This window comes from Neodiprion pinetum, chromosome 1 (assembly GCF_021155775.2).
Source record: "Neodiprion pinetum isolate iyNeoPine1 chromosome 1, iyNeoPine1.2, whole genome shotgun sequence".
Taxonomy (NCBI): Eukaryota; Metazoa; Arthropoda; class Insecta; order Hymenoptera; family Diprionidae; genus Neodiprion; species Neodiprion pinetum.
Genome location: NC_060232.1, coordinates 38016810 through 38041815, shown reverse-complemented (window position 1 = coordinate 38041815; position 25006 = coordinate 38016810). Strand labels below are relative to the sequence as shown.

At 37.5% G+C, this 25006-nt stretch overlaps 3 protein-coding genes and 3 long non-coding RNA genes across 17 annotated transcripts in view; 3 read left to right on the top strand and 3 right to left on the bottom strand.

Moving 5' to 3' along the window:
• Window positions 1–398: 398 nt before the first annotated feature.
• LOC124211118 (mitochondrial 2-oxoglutarate/malate carrier protein) lies at window positions 399–4093 on the top strand. The gene is made up of 6 exons (XM_046609907.2): window positions 399–780; window positions 1319–1534; window positions 1913–2043; window positions 2270–2440; window positions 2807–2906; window positions 3024–4093. Exons 1-6 carry the CDS (start codon window positions 722–724, stop codon window positions 3223–3225), a joined length of 879 nt encoding a protein of 292 aa, XP_046465863.1. The 5' UTR covers window positions 399–721; the 3' UTR covers window positions 3226–4093.
• LOC124211229 (uncharacterized) lies at window positions 3430–4673 on the bottom strand. Its single transcript, XR_006881430.2, has 2 exons — window positions 4576–4673; window positions 3430–4485 (listed from the first exon to the last, which is right to left on the bottom strand). It is a non-coding gene; the product is annotated as an uncharacterized lncRNA (long non-coding RNA).
• On the top strand, window positions 4198–12596 carry Rev1 (Rev1 DNA directed polymerase). 8 transcript variants are annotated; one of them, XM_046609060.2, is made up of 7 exons: window positions 4198–4936; window positions 5029–6532; window positions 6613–7054; window positions 7134–8568; window positions 9665–9807; window positions 10024–10197; window positions 10914–12596. In XM_046609060.2, the coding sequence occupies exons 1-6, from the start codon at window positions 4853–4855 to the stop codon at window positions 10178–10180; spliced, it is 3765 nt and encodes a 1254-aa protein (XP_046465016.1). In that variant the 5' UTR covers window positions 4198–4852; the 3' UTR covers window positions 10181–10197; window positions 10914–12596. The 8 variants fall into 8 exon arrangements, with proteins under 8 accessions (XP_046465016.1, XP_046464933.1, XP_046464843.1 ...); XM_046608977.2 differs by having other exon boundaries at window positions 10907–12596; XM_046608887.2 differs by lacking the exon at window positions 10914–12596 and having other exon boundaries at window positions 4198–4436; window positions 4820–4936; window positions 10024–10583.
• On the bottom strand, window positions 8753–15983 carry bur (GMP synthase burgundy). 5 transcript variants are annotated; one of them, XM_046609692.2, is made up of 9 exons: window positions 15837–15983; window positions 13599–13867; window positions 13269–13481; window positions 12888–13185; window positions 12333–12798; window positions 11976–12217; window positions 11700–11870; window positions 10977–11408; window positions 8753–10735 (listed from the first exon to the last, which is right to left on the bottom strand). In XM_046609692.2, the coding sequence occupies exons 2-9, from the start codon at window positions 13817–13819 to the stop codon at window positions 10634–10636; spliced, it is 2145 nt and encodes a 714-aa protein (XP_046465648.1). In that variant the 5' UTR covers window positions 13820–13867; window positions 15837–15983; the 3' UTR covers window positions 8753–10633. The 5 variants fall into 5 exon arrangements, with proteins under 5 accessions (XP_046465648.1, XP_046465731.1, XP_046465381.1 ...); XM_046609775.2 differs by lacking the exon at window positions 15837–15983 and adding an exon at window positions 14739–14817; XM_046609425.1 differs by lacking the exon at window positions 15837–15983 and adding an exon at window positions 14550–14732.
• The window catches only part of LOC124211179 (uncharacterized), a 26009-nt gene continuing 14046 nt past the window's right edge, over window positions 13044–25006 (top strand). Inside the window, exon 1 of the long non-coding RNA XR_011177719.1 lies at window positions 13044–13152. This is a non-coding gene — a long non-coding RNA (uncharacterized lncRNA). The remainder of the gene's footprint in view (window positions 13153–25006) is intronic.
• On the bottom strand, window positions 23447–24007 carry LOC138191428 (uncharacterized). The gene is made up of 3 exons (XR_011177730.1): window positions 23791–24007; window positions 23625–23714; window positions 23447–23530 (listed from the first exon to the last, which is right to left on the bottom strand). It is a non-coding gene; the product is annotated as an uncharacterized lncRNA (long non-coding RNA).

Sequence of the window (25006 nt, the reverse complement as noted above, 5' to 3'; positions counted from 1 at the left end):
TTTTCTTGATACAAGTTAATTCGCAACGGTTCTGGCTCTCTGAGCACGAATAGATAGATAGATAGATTTTTATTGCGTCTACATTATGTTGTACAATAATTTACAAAGGTAAAATTGTAGTGGTAAACAATAAAAGAAATAATACATAGATAAAGAAGGAACCTATTTGTATCTTTAATTATTATTTTCTTTCCTACAAATTATACATTCAATTCAATGAAAATTTAAGCATATATTCATGAGAGTCGTTGAAAATAGAACGTTTCAAATTGGCAGTTGTTTTTTTTTTTTTTTTTAGTTCTCAAAGTTGACAAGCTGGCGCCACTCGGCGGTCTGAGTTCCATATTTCCACATCAGCTTGCGCATGTGTGCGTAACTTCAGTGGGCAAGCCGCGTGCTGCCGGTTACCGAGCAAGTAGTTGTGGGCGGGCTTTGTAGCCAGTCAGCCGGTAGTTTTGAGTGTGTCGAAAGTCAAGGCGACGGTCCGATAGCCCTGCTATATACCTACACATTCACACGTCGAATATTTCTCCACAAGAAATTCCGTGCACCTGATTGTGAGAGTCTCGGCCCTGGCCCTTTCGTCTCGTCTCCGTCTTGCCCACTGACGTCACATTGACATACAGAGTGTGCCCATCGAGCATTATTTTGGCATTCCCGCTACTGCGCGACTCGTCGTTTTCGCCTTTTTAAAGCGAGATACTTCACCTCACATATCAATATGGGCGATCAGAAGACTATACCGAATGGAATAAAGTTCCTAATCGGTGGTGTCTCTGGGTTAGCTTTTATTCGTTTTTTGGCTTCTCTGCTTATCTTTTCTTCTTACGTTTTATTATCTCGTGACGTGTAACTATAAGATCAAATCGTCGTCGTACGATTTCGTAACTTTTCATACGTAATATGTATTCTTCAAAATGCTACAGATATGTCTGTTCCACGTTACACAATATTCTAAGAACCGTTTTTTGCTTCAGTTAACGCAATTATGTTGATATGAAATACTGTGCCAAGAACTTTTTAACTTTAAATTGACTGGACAGAACTAAAGAAGATATTATGTTTGAAAAACTACTGTTAAACCAGTACTCTTTTTTTTTTTTTTTTTTCAAGGACAGAACATAAATCCTATATTTATATTTTCAGTTTTTACGTAATATTTATGAAAATTTGGAATCGTTATTCTTATTATCTGTTATTCAACTACTATTTTTTCGGTTTTAAAATCCATCTTCTCATTTTTCGAATTCTTTAATTGAATTTTCATATAATAAATGAATGTTCATGAAGAAAATGGAGTAATATTTTCATATTTCAGAATGGGTGCCACGTGTTTTGTGCAGCCGCTAGACTTGATTAAAAATCGTATGCAGCTAAGCGGCACAAAAGTTTCCACGATGTCAGTTGTGACTGGAATTATAAAGAATGAAGGTTTTTTCTCATTCTATGCAGGCCTGTCCGCCGGTTTAATGAGACAGGCCACTTATACTACTACCAGGCTTGGTATATACACATGGCTTTTTGAACTAGCCTCGTAAGTGTAGAGATTAAAACTTGATGGATTAACATTAGATAATAAAAGATACCTGGCTTGATTAATCACGAGAGTAAAAGATACAGAAAAATTGTTGTCTACGCTCAATGACAAATCATATACTCACAACTTGCAATGAAGTTTTTATTGATAATCAGCTGTGCTAGATTCTATTTGTTTTCTTTTATTTCAATGACTTTTTTTTCAGCATTCTACTCTGCAAACTATTTCTAGTACAGTAGTTCACGCCTTAGCTTTCTGTTTTTCAGTATTTTAATCGAAGTATAATTGTATCAAAGTAAACTTGGCGGGAATATTAGTATTTTCATTTAAACAAATTTTGACTTTCAACTCAGCAAAAATATCGTCCTATTGCAGAAAAGATGGTCAACCAAATTTTGTAACAAAAGCTGCGTTGGGTATGGCTGCTGGGTGCGTAGGTGCCTTTGTTGGAACACCTGCTGAAGTAGCTTTAATCAGGATGACTGCTGATGGAAGGTTACCATTAGGTAATTCTTTAGTAACGATTCCCAGGCTATAATTCAAAATGCTGTTCCAAGTTCAATATCAATTTGATATCATATCACCTGAAACAGATTTAGAATTGTCCATGTTGCACCTGACTCAGATTGTAATACTGAGATATATGTTGAAAAGAGTAATATTAATATATTTCTGAAGTGTTTTATTCTAGGTTGTATTTATAATTGTTTTACTATCTTAAATTTTCATTAGCCGAAAGACGTAACTACAAAAACGTCTTCCATGCTCTGTTTCGGATAATCAGAGACGAAGGTATTTTGACTCTATGGCGTGGAGCTATTCCAACAATGGGGCGAGCTATGGTTGTAAATGCAGCTCAACTGGCATCATATTCACAAGCCAAACAGGCTTTACTAGACACTGGTAAGAGATCTTGCTGTCGTTGCAAATACATATGTGTATTTACACTTTGTGTTGATATTTCGCATTTCGGTTCAATATTTATATTTATATTGACAAAGGTGTTCAACTTAAGTTTACCCAATCAATTTACTTATCTCAACTAGTATTTGACCTTAAGTATATTGTGTCTGCTGAATGAACCGTTCAGGCAATCTAATTTTAGTTTTGTCTTCTACTCGTTGAATGCCTGAAACGTTATTTTTAGTTGATCTGTTTTTTTCATTATATAATACTTCTCAAATTTCTTTATGTTTTTCAAAACTTTTTTTTTTTTTTTTTTGCCACTATAATTTGAATAACGTTTATTTATTCTCCCAATCTTTCCAGGCTACTTTCAAGAAAATATTACGCTTCATTTTGCTAGTTCAATGATTTCTGGACTCGTTACCACAGCCGCATCGATGCCTGTCGACATAGCGAAAACCAGGTTAAAAATCTATCTAATCTATGGAGAACTTATAACAATAGTTTACTTGCTGTGATATATTTATGAACATTAATTAATGTTATTTACAGAACCTATTCAATATTTTGTTATTTCTAGAATTCAAAACATGAAGATTGTGGATGGCAAGCCGGAATTCAAAGGTGCGCTAGATGTCCTTGGTAAAGTTGTACGAAATGAAGGCCCTTTGGCACTTTGGAAAGGCTTCTTTCCTTACTACGCTCGGCTAGGACCACACACGGTTCTAACGTTTATTTTCCTAGAACAAATGACTGCTGCCTACAAATCTAGATTATCGTAATTTAGTGTTTAATAGCTGAGTATGTGTGCATCGTACATACTCAGAAATTAGAAACTCCGGTTCCTCTTCACCTGTTATTATCGATCACACTGAACGAGTAGAACATTGAAATTCGTATGTTTTTAAATATCATGTCTCATTCTTTGCTGATTGTTTCATGTCATTACATCCATATGACATTTGTAATTACCTTTTTCAAAGTGATCATTTGATGTACAACCAAAACGGAAACAAAGAAGTCTCGATTTTCGATTTCCATTCTAATTTCTTGCAATATCATCTCCTATTCTCTGTATATATATACAGATTGCACTTCCTATGCACAAAAATAGAATTTTATATTATACAGTTACACAATGATTTTATAATCAGTGTCAAATATATTTATCAATTGACAACATAGATGTGAATGGTGGGAGGTAAAGGTTGCACACTCGTCTTATATCCACTATTTTCCAAACCCGTTGCAATTATATTCCGTGAACGCATATTGAATTTATATACTGTACACTGATATAATGTTTGTTATCCTATAGCACACATATATTTCAAGCAAATACATTCTGTAACCATAAGCTACTGCCTAGGTGTTAGAAACGCCTAGATGTATACATATATACCCGTGATAACGTTACCCACTCAGAATTTATATCGCGTAAAACGCGATGATATAATTTTTGTATATGATTATTTTTTTAGTTCATCGTTATATTATGTAATGTTAAATATTTCAATGTTGTAAGAAAAGTCGGGAGACGTGTGGCTTCCATTTGTTGTACATATACAGATATATTATATGCGTGCATACACATGATGTTCATATATGTTGGAGGATGTTAAAGATATAATAAATATTTCATTTAGAAAACCTCGTGCTCGTGAATGCTAATATTTGGCGCGCAACCACGTAAATAAAATTATGAATTGTAAAGAAAGTCTTTAAAATGTATGATGGGTGAATGTAAACTGATAAAGTTAACATATTTCTACCAATTACTCCATCCTACGGACGATTTTTTATCACTTCATAAAATAGAATGACAAATGTGGATAAATCAATTTATCAAACTCCATTAGGTATCTGCTCCCTCATCCTCTTTGATCTGCTCTACGTGGTGTGGAAAACGGAGGAACAAATATTAGATATCCCAAAAGAATTGTGATCCATATTCTTACGTCGTGTTATTCATTTCACGAACATCTGCCTGAGGGTGAGTACAGAGTGAGACGTGAAACGTCAGTTTGTCAGGTGTCATGCGTCTAGAAATGAAGTATGCGTACGTTATATTTATGTTATTTAATCTATCGCATGATGGAATTCAGCGCTAAGTTACTCGAATTATCACCTACACGTGTAAATACGTCTGAGGATTGTGCCTCCTGACGTATTATAACCAGTTTCTGAAACTTTGTAAATAAAGAGGTTATGTAGATAATTTAGTTTCAACAAGTCAGGTTTGGTCAGGTCCACTAACTAAAACTACTCCCGCTAGTGCAATTAACGCTTTAAAATTATTAAATATCGTAGCTATAAATAAACCCACACAGAATGAGTGGAAAGTTAATCAAATCCTGTAATTATTCGTAAAACTAGAATGTACCGTCAGGCTTATGGTTATGCTGGGTCATGTTAGATCACACTGGAAACGAGAATATGACTTCAAAGCGAAAAAATAGGGATGCCTGGGCTCCCACAGGGTTCGAAGAATGGGTGAGCAAACTAATTCTTTGTCAATTTTTTCCGTTATTCAATAAAAACCCTTTCACATTTCCATTCATCTATTATTTGCAAACATTTTTCAGGGTGGGTACATGGCGGCTAAAAAGGCGAAGCTGGAAGAACAGTTTCAGGAAAGAGCAGCGGTCGAGTTCAAAAATAACTCAACGCTTTTCCAAGGACTTTGCATATTCGTTAATGGCTACACAAAGCCGTCTGCTGATGAACTGCGGCTTCTTATGATGGAGCACAACGGTGTCTATCACCACTACATGCGCCCACGCATAACGACGCATATAATAGCATCAAATTTGCCGTATTCAAAGATCATGATGTATAAAAAAAGCCAAAACCCGTTGCCAATTTGCAAACCTGAGTGGATCACAGACAGCATTAAGGCTGGCAAACTGCTCAACTACCAGGATTATCTCCTGTACTCTAATCACACTAAAACCCAGCCCAAGTTGGCCTTTGGAGCAACTTCTGCCAAATTGGCACCAGAATTGGATACCGACAAAGACAAAGCAATTCTGGATGATAATAGTACGAAGAGTAAGGAGGTAGGTCCAGAGAGTTCTAAACCAAATACAGTTTCTAAACAAGTCTCTCCTACAAAAGAGGGCGGAAGTCGGTCCGTCAACTCCACTAAAAATCCTGAGTTCTTATCAGAGTTTTACAATAATTCAAGGCTGCATCATATTTCTACAATGGGGGCCGTCTTTAAGGATTACATTAACGAGCTCAGAGATAAGAGTGACAAGTCATTCCCGGGACTTGAGAGTCTCAAGAAATTGAAAAGACCTAATCGAACACCAGAGACTTTGGATCCAATGAATTCAGACTCTGATGAAGATCTGATCGACTCATCCTTAGATGAGAAATTTGCGAAGCAGGAACCAGTCATAATGCACATTGATATGGACTGCTTCTTTGTTTCTGTTGGGCTGAGAAATAGGCCTGAATTAAAGGGTCTCCCTGTGGCCGTGACGCATGCGAAGGGCAACAAAGCTCCCCAGAATGCAAGCTCGCGTGAGATAGAAATGAAAATGTACAAGGAGAGATTTAAAGAGAAATTGAACAAGGGGCAGAAGGTAGAAGAGAAGGATCAGGAGTCGAGCACTGTGGCCGATAAACATTACGAAAATGCTTCTCTATCTGAAATTGCGTCATGTTCTTACGAAGCAAGGAAAGCTGGTCTCAAGAATGGAATGTTCTTGGGACAAGCATTAAAACTCTGTCCAGATCTTAAAACTATTCCTTATGACTTCGAAGGCTACAAAGAAGTCTCTTACGCTTTGTACGACATAGTGGCAACTTACACTTTGGACATCGAGGCGGTGAGTTGCGATGAAATGTATGCCGATTGCACAAAAATCATCTCTGAGTCCGGCCTGCGACCGTTGGAGTTTGCTGAGATTATAAGAAAACAGATTACTGAAAAAACTGGATGTCCCGTTTCTACTGGATTTGGTGGAAATAAATTACAGGCTAGACTAGCAACAAAGAAAGCTAAACCCAATGGACAATTTTACCTAGAGCATAAAGATGTTCGACGATACATGAGCACCATTAATATCAGAGACTTGCCAGGCATGTATTAAAACGATGCAGCGTGACTTTCTATCTTTCAAAACCATAACAACACTATTTTATTTATTTTTTTCACTCAGGTGTTGGCGCCACAATGACCCACAAATTGAATGGAATGGGAGTCTTCACATGTGCCGAGTTACAGAGCGTAGCCATACGGGAGTTACAGAAAGAGCTGGGTAAAAAAACTGGAGAAATGGTTTACAATATGTGCCGTGGTATAGATAATACAAAATTGAATTTGGAGCATGTAAGAAAGTCAGTTTCTGCCGAAGTCAATTACGGAATAAGATTTGAAAGTGCGACAGATGCTGATAAATTTTTGAAACAATTATCTGAAGAAGTTTGCAATAGGCTTATAAAAGCCAATGTAAAGGGTAGATGCGTCACTTTGAAGCTAATGATTAGATCGAAGAACGCGCCTGTTGAAACGGCAAAATATATGGGCCATGGAATTTGTGATCATATAACTAGGTCTAAAAATCTCATTTCACCTGTTAATGACTTATCCATCATTGCTAAGTAAGTTTAAAATAATTTTCATTTAATCCGTGGTAATAAACCGCCCGAATCTAATTAAGCTTTATATTTGTTATTGTAGAGAAGTTCTCACTCTATGGAATCAACTTCAACAAATACCAGAGGATGTTCGGGGAGTTGGAATACAAATTTCTCGATTAGAATCCACCAAAAGTAGTGAAAAATCTAATCTAATGGCATTCATTAATAAAACGCAACAGCCTGGTTCCAAAAACAAACCAGAGATTTTGAGTATACAAAACGTCCCAAAAGAATCTAAACTTGGAAGATTGCATGGTTTTCTCCTTACTTCTAAGCAATGCACGCCAATTGCTAAGAGTACGGTCAATTCAACAAGCTTAGCTAGTTCTTTGCAGAGTACTCCATCAATTTCTAGTGAAAAAAAGGCAGTTACAACTTCCAACTCAGTTGAAAGTGGAGGATCTGCGATCAGTAAAGAAAATAAAAGTCTGCGACAAGCAACTTCTAGTATCAGTGAAAATGGCAATCAGTTTATTGATCAACAGTTAAGATCTAGTAAGCCTGAAAGTAAACCTAATAATATTGAAGATCATCTGCTGATGCAGGAGATCGACGAGTCTGTGCTGGCAGAACTGCCTGAAGAAATTCAAAGGGAGATAACGGATGCTGCCAAGTCTCGAGTTGTAAAGAAGGTAAAGAATAAGCAAGAGATTTTACCTCCCATCCAGAAACATTCACCCGCGATTCCAAAAAGTCGGGAAAATCCTCCTCTAATTCAGAAAAAACAGGATGCTTATTTTAAGCAGTCGAAACCGAATATAGAAAAACCGAAGAAATCTGAGATGCCTCCAATTCAAGAAGTTGATCTTGCTGTCCTGCTTGAGCTTCCAGATGAAATTAGAAATGAAATATTGAACGAATATCGTGCTAAGGCAAACGAATCTAAACAACTTGCAATTCCAGGGTGCAGTGCAAACGCAATCAATAACGAAGTTCGTGATAAATCACCAATCGATGAGGCTAATCTATCGATTTCACAAGTTGATCCAGACGTTCTAGCAGCATTGCCAAAAGATATACAGAATGACGTTAAAGATTACTGCGCTTCCAAGAAGCTGGAGAAAAATACGACGTCTGCACAAATGAATAACAAGAATGTTTTGATTCCTAAACGGTTTGGAACGGCAACAAGCAGATCAACAGTGAATCAGAAAGCCACACGGTCAATTAAATCTAAAGTTAGTGATAATGGAAAGAGCAGTAAGACTAGTAAAAATAAGAAAAACATCTTAGTAAATAATACTAAAAGTTTGAAAAAGTCTCCCGAGCCAAAACAGCAAGTTTTAGATAACGATCCTGGCCCTGCAGCAGAGCTGCTAAAACTTGATACACCGGACATTGAGAGTAAGATTAAGGAAAATGCGACTGATAATATTATGTCATTGAGCATGGCAGCAAAATCTGGAGATCCTGAAGATCAGAAAGCATTGCTGAAACTTTTAGTCGAGGAATTAATGGATTTGTCATTAAAAGAGGTAGCTATGAATAATATAAGAATAGGTATAATTTAACTAGTATGTATCTATTGGGAATATTTTTCAAACTTGAATAGCATTGTTTCAAGGAATTTCAAAATTTTCATTAGGAACTTCTCAAACTAAATTTTTTAGATTTTTTAGGAGATAGATATTTAGAGGTAAACAAGAAGATACACTTGGCTAGACAAAGAGTAATAATCATCTATTTTTAATATGTTTAATGCATTATGACAGAAAAAAAATAATATTGGTACAATAATTGTGATGTGATAGATAATAATTAATAAGTTAAAATTGTTTTTTCTAATATTGGCCTGACTATATCAGTATTCAATGGGATTACGTTGCAGTATAATAAATATTATTATTTTTTTTTTTCCTTCAATTTCTACATATTTACACTGGATTATCAGATATTTGTAGTATATTCAAGTTTTTTTTCTTTCATCTCGAAGTCTTGTTCAATATCTATGTTGAATATATAATTTCGTAATAATAGCAATACAAATATCAAGGCATCCATGCATACAATTATCTATTTTATTATTAACACAGTTTTCGAAGAAAATCAAAGCGACTGTCAATACACAGCTGGCTTTTTCTGTAAGTGTGTAAGAGAGAAACTGCTTGAGTGAAAATATTTCTTACTCAGTTTTATTGATATAAATTAACTAGTAAGCTAGAAGGAAAACGTACTTTGACGATCTACACATTTATAATATTAAAACCAAAAAATTTATCACAAAACTTTATATATTACCGTATTACGGTCATAGATCTAGCTAGGAAACGTAAAGCAACCGATAAATAAATTTAAAAACATGAGAAAAATATGTTATCATCATAAAATACTCAATTCACTCATTGCTAGAGTCTTCTTGTCACCATCTTAGCTCGTGAACTTAAAATTTCAATCAATATCTCCACAAATGGAAAAAATAGATATATGAAAACATCATCTAGTTGACTAATCCAATGATCAACATTTATTGATGATTTCTTTTACGTTTTATCAATCAGATTATTTGATGATGTAAAACATCGAATATTAATTCAACTTATTGATGATTACTAATTCAGGAAAATCTTTCAGGTCAAGATCCAGATTCAAAATTGGATATCTGAATCAGATTCCGTAAACGAGGTAGATTTTTTAGCGTTTACCACGTTTCTCAGCAGTCTACCCAAGGAAAAACGTATTGAAGATTTGCACGTTTTATTGAAGACCATGCACAGGTAAATAAAAACAAATGGATAAAAAATTAACAATTGAAAAGAAATTTCGAACATTTTTCCGATACACCCGATCTAGATTACAAATATTTCGATGCGTTTAGATGCTATAAAAATTTGCTGTCAATAAAACTGTTAAGCCTTGATATTATTTACTAACTTTGTCCAGTTATTTAAAAAAATGTATTAGAACGATTAAACTTCTATTTGTTTACATAGATTCATCAGCAAAAGCAAACTTTGTGTTTGGCACCGAGCATACAGAAAAACTGTCGAACATGTCCAGCATCACATGTTGGCTACTTATGACAGCAGTTTAATGGTACCATCAATCGAGTGTGAACATGTTGCTTGCAGTAACGGTGAAGACACATAACATTATGTCAAATATAGGTGAATTATCATTAGATCAATCAAAGTAGCTTATAGATCTTAATAAAGAAAGTCAAATTTGATATAAACATATACATAAGAAACACTTACCTGGCATATTTTTGCAGAATACTGTACGAATTTCAAGGTAACGCGATAACGTTATTCTGTCAGCCATAAGTTATTGTAATGAACGATATTTTTATACATGTATATTAATTTAAAAGACAAAAAAAGAAAAACGGGAATTGCTTGCTATGTATTGGCAGGAAGTTGTTAACTTTGTATATATGTTTTTGTAATATATATATTTTTTTTTAAATATAGGATTTTTTTCATTTCTTTCTTTTCTTAGTATTTTTTTTTCTTTTTTCTTTCTTTGTTGCTTTTCTTGTTGTTACGCGCAAGGGTGGTGAAAAAATAGAAAGGGGTAGAAGTTCAAGTCGAATCAACGTTGCTACTCCCACTCGGTTGTAGCTGGTGGTTTAGACGTCAGATCATAAAGAACTCGTGAAATACCAGGCACGTTTAATATTTCTGTTACCATTTTATTCACCACCTAGAAAAAGAAAACATTATATTTATTTGGCTGTTTTATTTTGTATAAAGGAAAACTAGATTTTGGGGAAGAATTCAATTCCAAGATTGAGTTCTTTCTTCTTTAGGTCTGATATGTTCGAACCGATCTGTATCATTTTTCTGTTAAAATTGCTATCTTTTGTTTCTTAAGTTTCCAGATCAGAATACAGTTTTACAAAATCCCAATGTAACGAATGAATATTTAAAATCGACGAACTTACATGCATGGGTAACTCGTTGCCAGGAATTGCTGGATGGCCAGTCATAAAATCGTTGGAACAGAATGGCCTTAAGACTATGGAGCGCTGGCACGAAGGTGCTCGAAGTGCGAGATCCCGATCGAAATGTACCGGGATCAGAACGACTGGCATCTGACTGATGGCTTGTAAACATCCGTTAGAAGCCAAAATTTGATTGGCTAGGTGGTCGGCCTGTCGTAAAGTAGCGACGACGTTGGCAGTCAGGTACGTTGGGGTAATGTCTGTCACCGGGTGATGAACCAACTCACCAAATATGTAGCAAACACGATTCACATTGTGACAAACGCGCGGTATAAGTCTTGCCAAAAATAACATGTCCTCCCAGTTTACTCCTTCTCCAGCAGCCTCTTTTACTGATAATCCAACTACGTAGCTATAACTTCGTCGGTCTCCCTAAATATTTTTAATTTGTGGAAATTAGTAATGAACCCGTTTCAGGATATCCAAATTGTACTTAGGTTAAGAAAACCAAGTTCGGAAAATGTGTCTTACTTTTCTTCTATATAAAGACTAAAACAAAAAAAAAAAAAAAAAACAAATAGATGTTTCTGAGGTATCGAATAAGTTATGGACTACATGGGCAGAAATTGAATTGCTTTCGCATGAATGAATCACGAAATTAAATTTTTTCATCATTTTAACAGATCATTACAAGGAATATAACCAATTGTTTATGTAACATACCTGAACGCCAACGCTACGAACAGGTAGGAGCGTTGCGGCGACATGATGCCGACTTGAAACGCGTCTCAAGTGTTGGCGCTCAGCCTCGCCAGTTGCTCCTTCAACACGATTAAGCAGTGCATGTTTTTTTTGTAGCATTTGCTCGTATTCCGCCATTATTTTCACTATTACCTGGGTAACGTTGTACAAAATTTTATCAGATTATCGCACTTCCATCAAAGTAGAAAGGTAATGAGATATACCTAATTGTTTTGTTACACAAACAAGCCATGATACCTGCGTTTCTGAGAAATCTTTATCCATGAAGGGTTCGTCGGTGCAAAGAATTCGTATTGCTAATCCTGGTCCGGGAAAGGGATGCCGTGTAACAAGCGGTGACGGTAATCCTAAATCACATCCTAACTGCCTAACTTCGTCTTTATGAAAGTCCTTTAGGGGTTCGACTACGCGGCCTTGCGTCCTCAAGGCTCTTACTAATTCACTATCGTTGTGATGGGTTTTTATCGTGTCTGCTTTACCTGTGAATAATTTTTAAAAATCATGTATTTACCAATGAGATATAAAACTAAACTAAGCGGTAGCTGACAAAAGCTGTAAAATTGAGGAATTTTTAGGCTATTTTTTTCAACTCACCGCTTACTAGACTACTGGCGCTTTCTATAAGGTCGGGCCTGAGAGTGCCTTGGCCTAGAAAAACCTCCTCAGGTTTTAGCCCCATTTCCATCATTGCTTCATTAGCAACCCTTACGAAAACGTCGCCAATTATTTTACGTTTTTCTTCAGGTTGCGCAGTGGCGCACAGCATCTTAGTTAGTCTGGTTCTTGGTCCTCCTAAGCAGACTTTGTTAGTGGAAGCACTGCTGTTGGTTAGATTGACATTATCCATTGGTACCGTCGTTGTACCCTCGAAAAACTGATGTGCGGCATTTATTACTCTTAACTTAAGTCCCAACTCAGCTAAACTTTGCTCTACGAATGGTGTTTCACCCTTTCGCATAAACCCATTGTCTATGTGCACAGCGATGACCTGCTCCTTACGCAAAGCCTTGTGAAGTAGCGCCGCACACACCGTCGAATCAACACCGCCGCTCACAAGCAACTGCAAAGAGTAAGATAAATTCATTTGAGTACAAAGTGTCCAAATCAATTTCTTCGATTACGTACGAAATCGCATTATTGTATGTTTACCAAGACTTTGTTGTTGCCGACAGTATCCCTGATGTACTGAATGCACTCCGCTTCGCGACCTCGAAGAGTATAATTCCCTGTGAGGCCGGCAATTCCAAATAAAAAGTTGTGCAGCATAGTTTTTCCATTTGGTGTTAAATCTACCTCTGGATGGAACTGCACGCCATACAAGTTCATCTTGTCGCTCGCGATACTCGCCACAACGTTTCCCGATACAGCAGTCGATCGGAAGCAGTCTGCCACTCGGTCTATGCTATCTCCATGCGTGAGTAATACCATTTGTTCCTTTTCCAGCCCCCTGAAAAAACGAATAGTGAATCATCATATTTTATAATCAGCATAGTAGAAAATGCTACAAAATTTAGAACTCCCAATACTTACTTGAACAAAAGGCACTTGCTATCGACTTCAATAGAATATTGACCATCTTCTCGTCCCTCTTTTCTAATAACGGTTCCACCAAATTCTTTATTCATCATCTGCATACCATAGCATATACCCAATACAGGAATACCTATTCGAAAGATGTCCGCATCGTACCGAGGCGCATCTTCGGCATAAACAGAACTCGGTCCACCAGAGATAATAATAGCTCTGAAAAATCCAATTGGTGTATGAAAAACGCAAATGCTAAAAATGTATAATTGGTGGTCGGTATCGTATCAAATTTGGTACAAAGTATAAAGTGGACAGAATGCAGCGGATACTTACTTGTATCCTTTTTCCTTAAGGGTGAATGCAGGCGTGTCAAGCGGCATTATTTCGCTATGAACACAGAGCTCCCGAACTTTGCGATCGATCACCTTCCCATACTGAGCACCCGCGTCGAGAATAGCAACTCGTTCGTCAAACCCCACCACCCCCATGACGCCGTCGTCGACTCCGTTGTTTCTCTCTGTGCGAATCAACAGCCCATCTGCGCTTTTTTCCATGCCGGTGTTGCCGCTGTTGGTATCGCTATTGCTATCGCCACAGCAGCACTATAACCAAAGCGTAAATACTAGTGTGTAAAAAATGATGTATATACAATTTCGAGCAGTTGGAAATCATTTTGCAAGTTACAAAATATCCTCTACAATATGATGAAATTGGGATTTTTTCCCATAATTCTTCCGTTATTATACCAGAATATAGCACTTGTGCATTGCTCGTTGCATTGTTATCTCTGGTTGAATGAATTTCATCCGTTTGATACGAGAAACTTTACTTTATTCAAATTTTTAAAATGCATTTTTGTAGACAAACTGATGTCACACCCCACTTGAGCATGTGATGCTTCGATACTAACTTTACTACCACTTATCATCGGCATCAAATGCTTGCGTTTTCAGATTAGATTTCAATGATAGTACTTGCTAATCTAGACTACAGTGATCACTCAGAAAATAGACAAATGAGTTGACAAACTATATCTCGCTCTCATTTCACTCGGTGCATTTGTCTTACTATCTTACTCTAAATTGTGAAAGAAACATTCCCCTGCAGGTTTCTAAATCAATAGAAAAATAATATAAATTTGGACTGCTGTATATAATCAATGATAACGACAGAAGTAATTCGGATGATAATTAATTCGTTCGGTGCAATTACAAGTGTTGAAACTTTGACGCGAGTTTAAAGTAAGGAACGACAAACATGAAGAGTGTATTAATAAATAAATACCGACAGACATTCCTCGACAAATATATTCACAACCCTGGGCATGATTCGTGTTGAAAAATTCTTGCTCATGTGATGTTTTGGAATAAATATGGCGTGAACGAGAACAAAAGAGAAACAACCAAGCCAAGTAGTTTTTAAAGAAATGTAATAGGTGGATAATCTAGAGTGAATTGCAATTTTCTTCAACACCTGTCAAACTCCGACACTCCGACCAAACGTCATACTACCTCTAACTAGTCCAAAAATAGACTTGCGAGAAAGCTTGCGGCACAGTTGCTATTATTAAGCAACTTGAATCTTCAACCGAGATGCAGTGCTGTAAGTACACGAGCAACAAATTATGTTGGTATCATTTGACGTTGTTCCCAAGTATTGGTTACTTAGTAAAAAATCATACGAAAAGTTTATAACATTAATAAATTAAACGAATGACTCTGCTTGGATGTGAAGTGTATTTTGAATGGCACATATATAAACGTGAGATTTACTATGTCAGTCAGGAGTGAATGAAACTAATAAAAGTCACAATATTCATTATCAGATAACCAGCTGTGGCTCAATAGGTTATCACAATTGTGTCCCTGGAGTAGAGTCGGCCTCATCATAGACAATATTGCCCCACTGATAAATTTCGAATCGAATGACATATCGATTAGGTGAGGTCTCGTCAATTTCGCTACTTTTACCAGTCGGTTTTCTTCTGCTTTGTTTCTATTATACTCGGAAAATCCGCGGCGAGCGCGGTATCGTCCTAAAAAGTTTCACGCACACATAGCCGACGGTGGAATGTGTGGAGGTGGTAAAAATTCGCGGAAAAATGTGGCCAATTCCGTGTTTACGCATTTCGTAACAATACGGAGTCTCGACGGAATATCGTGACAAAAACGAAAGATCGCCGAGGAAAGTGACTCGAATGAACGAGCGGCGTGGAGGAAAAAATAGCGTAAATCTATGTGCATGTAATTTCTTGTCTTTCTTCTGTTCTTCTTTTTCGGAGTAAGATGCAGCCGATCATTGACAAGAGGTTCCAGGGTGAAAACGTGTGCCGATCAAGCGTCGTGGCTATTTTTCGTCGGGCATGCTGGTTCAATCGGGGTAATTTCCGTTGGATGATTAGTAGAATTTTTGTACAAAGAAGGAACGCGCTGGATTGTATTGACGAAAACAAATCACCGGCCGTGAATATTTGACCACGTTTCGAAAACCGTTTATTATTGCCCACGTCTCGAGCTACGGGCGCTCGGCGTTTGCGGTCGAGTGATTTTTCTTCGTTGAACCGATACTCACCGTATGTCTTCAAGTATTCGGTTTTTCACTCACGAGTCACTGTGTAACGATAAATTAAACAGAGAAAAACAGAATATGCACTCTCGGAACAAGGCGGCCATTAATTCAGCACTGTGCGATGATTACTTGCATACCGAGTTGGGCGACTGCGTAACACGAAAAAAAAAAATCCCGCCATTAGATGAGTTTCCACTGTCTAGCTATTTAGTTAGCCGACACCCTTTCAGCGGCATGCCTTCATTATCGACCGAAACAATTCTTCCTCCAGTTTCTCGAATTTACCGCTGACAGAGAACGTGAAATTGATTATTTTTTGATATCGAATTCTTTTGTATGGAATAAAATATAGGACCTCTAGATTTCACGTGAAATCGATTAAATTTTTACTTCTGTTTAAAGATTTGTACATCCACACTGTTTCCTGCAGAAAAATGTTTGTCTGCTTATATTGTTGATCGTTTAAGAGAGCACGTATATAAAAAGTCGACGGATACTATCCTGTAAAGTTATGAACATTAGTCGGTAATTTTGTGTTAAACCACTTGCACCTCGGTTCAAGCATGGGATCGTAGTTATAGATTTATCTGTAAGATGGCGCTAGAAACTTGATCAATTTATGCCGTTCACAGTGGCGATTTCGCAAACCACAGATGCCGCAAACTGGCTTTGAATTTTTTGATGCGCAGTTATGATAATGAGAAAAGCGGACAAACCGCATTTTTGACTGTTTTATTTTTACATTTGGTTAATCAAATCTTTCTACAGGCAAACAGCGTGTTTGTTGTATTTACGTTTCTACGGTAAGTTAAGAACGACGCCTATACTTATTGATTTATTTATTTATTTCAGCCACATAGTACAATGTTGAACATATGATATATTTATATAACACCTGTTCATAGGTCCAGTGTGGGGAAAAAATTTTTACAATTATGCGTATTAAATATCGATATCGCGCTTCAAAAAACTATTTATCTTCCCCTTTGCTCAACTGGATCGTTTGTTTGCTACAGAAATCTTAGTAATTGGCTTATGTGCCTCGCAACTCGAACGATAATCTTTCACTATCACTTTATCTCACCAATGACGAAAATTGATTACATTTTGCCAAATTTTATCACCTGTTTCGATTCGGACTTTGATCCATTACTTTTTTTTCGAGAGAGAGAGAGAGAGAGAATGAGAGAATGAGAGAGAAGGAAATACTTGCCATGCGGTCTCTGACCACTGTTTTTACGATAATAGTTAATGATTATTACTGTTATCAGATCATTTATAGATAACAACTCGTGTCTTCGGCTTACTTTTGAACTCTGCCGAACTGTATCGGCGTTCAATTTTTCAATTAAGAGGTTCGCGATGCTTACATAAAGACAACCGTGTAGGGTGAATGCTCTTCGAATGTATGACATATAGTGTATAAAACGTGTGTACGGTGGCATGTATCGCGATTGTAGCTACTAGATCGACCTTTGGAGATTTCCAAAACTTACACAAGTAACCGATCTCTACAATATTATACACAATTCTTTCGCAAAGTGTCCGTAGAAAGGTGAACGTTTAAATCCGTTCAACCCGGATTTGGCCCAAATGAGATATGAATTGCGGACTATCGCTTGCAGCCGATCGGTGTATAAATATATACACGAGTATAAAATGTAGATAGGTGTACAGCAGGCTGTCCATAAATCTAATCGCAATGCTGGCAACGTTTAAGATTTTATGTGTATATGTTTACGAACGGGTTGAGAATTAAAATTGTATTGGTCATCGGAACGATCCATCGATTTGGATTCAGCAGCTGTTATTATATGTAGTTCGTATGTAACCATTGCATGACATGAAAACAAAATTTATGTCCGCGAGTGTGGGCAAAAATCTCTGTGTATCGGTACATCGATGTTTCAATTATCTTGAAAACTTTCATTCATTCTCAGTTTATTATGTACCAATACCTGAAAGTTGTCCTCAATTGAAAAACCCCTGAAACAAACGATGCAATTTAATTCTGGAGCCTTTTCTCGTGCTAAATCAACGCCAATAACGTTATTCGACAGGTTCCCTAATCTAATCTCGTTCTACCCAAGTAGTTTCCCGGTTTCTCGAATTCGGTCGGTAAAAGTTCGATACAGAATCCGAGTACAGAGTTTGAAAGTTTAATGTTTAACTTGAGCTTTGTTACAAAAGTAATTCTGCACGTGTCGTGAAATTAATGAGAAACTTTCGTGCATCGATAGAACAAGATATTAATCCTCTGCGAATGTTTGTTGAGTGCGTCTATTTTTCCGCGACATTACCGGCTGAGAGAACTAAAATCGATCGATCGATACCGATTCAGAAGCATTCTCCGTGAGCGCTCAAGGATTTTCCTCGAATCGCTGATTTCTGGTAACCGATTCCGGAAAACGAGATCTAATCGGATTTCGGCGTCGCTGTGCAGCCGAGGGTATAAAACTTATTGGTAGCGGCGGTGGCGAATTACTGCAGCGAAGAGTTTCCTGGAAAGCCTTTCGAATCTCCTGGAGTGACTAACCCACCTGATCGCACGGTATTCGAATGTGTCGTATCGTAACGTCCCTAGTTTGCGCGACAGGTAGTTTCCAACTCACGTCACGGTGTAGTTAAAATACGATTAAACTGCAGCGTGTACGAAAAAACAGATTCCGAGAATCTCTAATGCCGCTATCTATAATTGAGTGAAAGAATCAAGTAAATATCCAGCAGCTATTTCTTTCAGAACCGGAAATCGATGCATACCTGTTTACGTCTTACTGTTATGCATGTATACGTGTCCGCGCGCGTGTATATCGATCCTTGAAAATTTATGCTGCTGTGCGGTACTCAATAAGAGACGAGGCTTTGAAAAGGCGCTGATCAAAAGATCTGCAATGCCTTTTATCAGGCGAGAGTAAGCTGTTTTCTATACGCTTAAGTGCCGTGCGGGATAAATACATGGTGGAAGAAGAAAAAAATTTGTATAACCTACGTAGATACTCAAGGTCAACTCCGAATAAACGCAAGATTTCCGACAAGAATATACCAAACAAATAATTATATATCTTCAACCTACGTTTAAAAAATAAATATATATATATTTTTCCTTCGTGTCATGCGTGTACAGACATTATTAAAAATCGAAAGAAGCACCTTCTGTTCATTTCGTGAGTTCGAAACGATGAGAAACTGAAAATAACAACTGAAAATTTACCTATGAAGAATAAATTGACAGATAAACGAGTATATAATTTACCAGATAAACACCTTTAATGGCGGGAAATCATATTGTACATACATATACCATATGTATAACTACGCGATTTATCGCAAAGTTCGATCTTTTGACCTTGACCCTTTGTCCACGTGAACCACGTCACCGCTCGAGTTTCCAGAAAAAAGCAATATTACACTACATAGGTATAATATACATACATAGACGGTGAATAAACAGAAGAACGCAATTGAAAATTCGATTAATATTATCATCCTCCTTGTTCTTGCCAGTTTGATTAAGTCTCTTATCCAAGAACAGAATGCGAGTGTATATAAAGTCGTATCAGAAAATACGATGTTGTTGTTGGAGAATTCGACGTTGTTGCCCAATAACATCATTGGCGAAATGTATCAGTACGGCATAATATAGCATGCACGCAACGAGAAATCTGCGTCACGATCAGCGTGCTTAGGAAATGGAATAAAACGAGGAGTCAGTCGTTCGCTTCGAAATTAATAGAATAATTGCGATTCGTTAATATTGATTTTTAATATTTTCTGATCAACTCTCCACCCTATGATGTTATTTCCATTGATTCATTGACGATTCCCAGTAAACCAAGTTATACGATTTCCATCGATTTCCGTACTGTATTAGAATCACAGGTCATAATAAGCCACTGGAATCAAGTAATTGTAAATAACCTAAACCGTTAGGAAAACATTCAAAATTAATGAAAATCGCTTATAACAAACAAACGATTTAACGATTGTACCGATTACTTTAGCGCTATCCGTAGATTCTATTACTAATGATTGGCCAATGATAGCCAATGATTTCAGCCATGCCAAATGCCTCCTGTAATTATTTCCAAGAATATTTAATTCATTCGAATTCCTTAGAATTGTAAATTTTTATTCCCAACCGTAAAATTCATGATTTCCTATAGCGAACGGCATTTCGATCCGGCCAACGTCGTCATTCTTTGATTTCTAACAATAAGCCCAAGGATTTCATCCTACTTAATAATCGAGCTCGCATATCCTGATCGTGTATCAACGTCTTAATCGGTTTTAACGTTGAACTTTCAGCTTCCTGCTCGTAACTAATACTTAGCATCTGTACATTGAGAGAAATTTTTAGTTCCGGTTACCACAGAGTCCTTAACTATTTTTCATTTTTTACCACAGTCGAAAAATATAGTTCTCGGTAGAAAATGAAAATTAGTTTTCTAGCCGTTACCGGAAAGTCTGGTATCCGTTACTATTCTTTCTCATTACGATCGCTGTTGCTATATTTTCTTGCAACTGTTGCGAAAATTTAACGCTTGTGCAACGATAAATTGACGTTAAGGCCTTGTTTAACTAAAAAAAGTCGAGTAAACCTCAGAAACTGATTTTGCGTTGCAATTGCCAAAAAAGGATCGACGATAGCGTAAAATGGTTAGGCGTACCTCGTTTTTCGTAATTCCAACAATATTCAAACAGTTTTTTTTTTATCAATACCTGTTTTACCGAATTTTTAAAGTTACCATAACAAATGACATTTTTCTCAGTGTAGTTATAATAACGCATACTCGCAATCAGGTGTGAAGCAGCAGGCACAGGCATGTTCGACTCGCTGTATACTCGATTCCCTTCGCGCCTCGAGGGCTAGACTTACACCCGTAACTGTTCTTACCGACGATAGAATGAGTCATCCAGGTACAAGCCGGCCAGCGATAAACATTCTTGGTGGAACTCCGTGCACGTCGTGACTCATCGGACGCCACGGGAGCGTGAAGCAACCCTCTTTTCCACCCACCTGTTGATCCGCCGAATCCTCCGCATCCCTCGCACCTTGCCCTCTAGGCTCGTTTTTCTCTCACCCGAGAACCAAGGGTGGGGGAGAGGATGAGGAAACGGAGATTGGCTTTATCAGATCGAGGAAACCTCCTGGGCCCCGAAGCTCAGCTTGACTCATTCTCCTCGAAAAGGCGGGGAATCTGTTCGAATTTAATCAAGCTTTGACAGCTCTTTGTTTATGCATTTACCTATATACCTAGATTCCATCAATGACAATGTGTTCCTAATTGACGATGGTAGCGTCTATTTAATTCCTCCCCTTTCACACACACACACATGCGTGTTTATGACCTTCTGTAAATGGTTCAGACTTTCCGAAACTCATTTACGATGACTCATCGAGAATATGTTATTTTATTACTTTTGAGGGTTGTAAAATTTAGCTTGAATTCAATGGACGGGAAAAGTTGGGAACGAAGGATTATATAGTATACATGAAATTGTATGTGCTCGAGGTATTGAATGCGGGTATTTTATGGCAGACGAACGTATAATCCATTGTCGACATCATCGATAGCCAGTGATTAATACCAACAGTTTAGTTACAAGTCACGTGATAGTATGTGCATAAATCAGATCCGATTATCATTTAAATGGACTAACGGTACGCAGTCTCGATACTTCTTTTACAAGTTATGCCACACCTATCGGAGTACGATATAATAGGTATAATACGATAAATTCAGTAATTTACTCCTTCGAGTTGTGCCGCAGCTGAATTTTCAAACCTCCTGAATAGGAGACCCGATTTACAGCACTTGTCTCCTTCTTTTAATAAATATTGTCGCCGTCCATGGAACGACCAGCTTAAAGTTCAATCGGTAAAAAAGAAAACAACATAAAAAACAAAACGAGCAAGAAGAAGAATATGCGGGAAAAAAATTAATCTGCATCGCGATTAGCCGCAACAACATGTATTATATAATTCTACGTGTATAATGTTCGTGAGTCACACGCGGACAAGTACATGGTGAAAATTATACAGAAGTTATACACTAGCTGTACTATATTACAAAAGGCACGCTTCGCTGTACATAAATTTTAGCGGGCTTGTCACGTGCGATAGTAAATTTTGCATGTATGTGTCGCGTAGCTACGTATATACACATGTATGTATCAAGTGATATTATATTTGGTAAAGCATCCGCAGAACTTGAAACTGGTAATTTCCGGTCCCTCGAGATCTTCGGGGAAGAGTCTGTCTGCGGTTGTTTCATTCATACAGGTGAACAAGGCGAGTCAGGTAATTGCAAAGTCTTACTAGGAATTCTGAGAAAGTTCATTCACGAGTTTAAGGATTTACAATTCCTCCATCGCCACTCTCCGTATCCAACGATCACTTTTAGTTCCGGCTCCACGCGATATTTGCTCGATGAATCACTCGCATCCATTATACGTCACGGGGATATTATTATTGTTATTGTCGCCGCATGTGTAATTATTTAGCTTCTTCGCAACCGTCATCTCTTTGTAATCGAATCATTTTTCGATACGCTTCGATTTTTTTTACGGAAATTTCAACCTCGCGGTAAACATATTCATATACCAACAATTTTGCCGCCGGGTATAGTGCTCCAAGCATCTTAAATTTTTAGCATCTTAAATTTCTTGACAGGAAAACCTTCTTTTCATCGTAGTTATAACAGAAATTCAAATGCTACCGGTATCAAATCAACGAGGTTAACGATTTGAATATCCCCGCCTTAAACCAAAACAAGTAGTTGGTTGAAATTGCCTTCGTAAGTGTAAACTTTTCTTCTCAGAAACGAGCTCATTCACTGCGAAACCATCGTCAGAGCACCACGTCTAAAATTGCTTTTCCTAATATGTGTCTTTTATTTTCTTTTTCGTGGGTAACATCGATTGATCTGCTCTGTCGGTAATAAAATATGAGTGAATAATTGTTAACAAAACAATTCGAGACGTTAAAAGAACAAAGCTTCAAAGAAACAAATATAAATTAAAGTAAGAGACTATTTGAAAATGAATGAAGAAGAAGAGAATATTTAAAAATGAATAAAGAAAAGTTAGATAAACAATTTTAATGAAAGAAAGACGATTTATATTTACAATTTTTCTATAACATAAAATCTTTTGCGAATTTATTTTTAAGATTTAAACCTATATTAAAACGCAGCTTTCTGACACTTATTGTTGGATGGATACGAAAACGCAAATCATAAGTAAAGTATTATGTAAAGTTCAGACTAGGATTTTTGGATTTCCTAAGGCTACTGAAGCTATTAGTTTATTCGTTGCAGGTCTGTTACTGGGTTGTTGGAGCAAGTGATTCACGAGGTTCGGTGACATATAAATACAGCGAGTGAGTCACCGGTAGCTCGCTTCCTCGCGATATACATCAATTTTTCTTTTTCTTTAATGAAACACCAGAGTTGTAAAAAAATTCATTCAACTTTACACTTTCGACGGCTATCATCATCCAGTAATTTGTAGAGGCGAGAAGAAAGGGTGATCAAAATTTTATCACGGACACGATACGTTACCTAAATGTGATCGAGGACTTTAAGAGTGAGATTGACCGCCTCGGTTGCGTTGGCTGTTTCCGATGATACTCGATTTTCAACGGGATTCGTGAGTTGAACGAGTATCAAAACCACTGCGATGACGTACTTCAGTTTCTGCATTTGAAAATCGGTCAGAAATGCATACGGGATAAATGCGTGCTACCGATCGTGGAAGAAGAATATACATGTTGAAACTTGAATAAGTTACCCGAATAATCAGATTCGCGTCTAACTTCAGGAAACGATGGCAGTCGAAACGTAGCATCCTGAGCCTGACCTGTCTCCGAAAAATCTGGAACTAGAGGTTCGAAAGTTGGTAAAGTGTTAGAATACCTTGATAATCGTAAACATCAAAATCGGAACTGAATTGTTACCTCCGTGAAAGATTCGTCTTTCTCAAAATCCAGTGGATCGATTTCGTCTATCGCCGCAACAAATCGATCAGCTTCCACCTGAATTTTGTATCCTTTAACGCAATACTGCGTGATTCTTTCCACTCTGGAAGAGGAAATGAGGGATTTGCAAGGATCAACTAATTGCAACTCATTTTGAATTGAAACTGTGTACGTAGAGCCAATTTTGGTGAATTGTGCGAGTCAAAGGCGGAAGAGTATGGAAAGTATAGCCTTGCGAGAATTTCAGGATTTCAATTCTGGAGTGAAAGAATCTTACGACAAACTGTGTAATCGATAAGGCTGACTCATTGTCATCGTAAGACCATATCCACTACGATTCTCGCTAGTTAATTCCTCATCAACACTTTGTAATTTCCCTGTTTCTTTCGCTCGGTCAAAACCTCAGATTTACAAGCTATTTACAAAGCTTATCTGTTTTCGCTTCCTCTTTTCCGACACGGTAATTATGAGTACTTCGGATAAGTTGTACTGAATAAATAAACTAACTATACGACACAGAATTGTTTACAATGGAACACGTAGATTACGATCAGGAACGTGATACCTGTATATGTTCAGCACAACGTCGTAAAACTCCTTGCGCCAATCGGTCGAATTTAGACTGGTAGAATTTACCTTGAGAAACAAGTTTGCTAGGATAAGAAGGGTTTCGGTTTCGATCATTATCATACTGTCGAGGCCCGTGAATTCGGCCACCCTATGAGAAATGGCGAACAGAGATGCGTGGCGACGGTTTAACCTCCTCAATTCAGCGACCCCTGAATTAGGAACGCACATAATTGCCAAACGTAATGATCAAACAGATAAAATAATGGCAGTTCGATCTTTTCGCCCTCACCGCAGCTTCTTCTTCTTGCTGTGTATCCACGGAGTATGTGGCGAAGCTCCTTCAACTCGTGCCGAAAGAGCAACATCGCTTGACCGAGAAATTCCATGGCTGCTGTCGGAACGAAGTTCAGCCAATAAAATGCTATCATTAGACCACGAAAGCCCTGAAACATGAGGCAATTTATGGATTGTATAAACTTATTTCTAATGCCAATTACGCACCTCCCAGTCACTCCGATACGAGGATGCACTTTGATGGAGGGTGGCAGCCACTACGTGCAGCAATATCCGTCCAACGGTTCCACATATATCACCACCCCAAGTGGAAGATTGATCCAAACGAGCC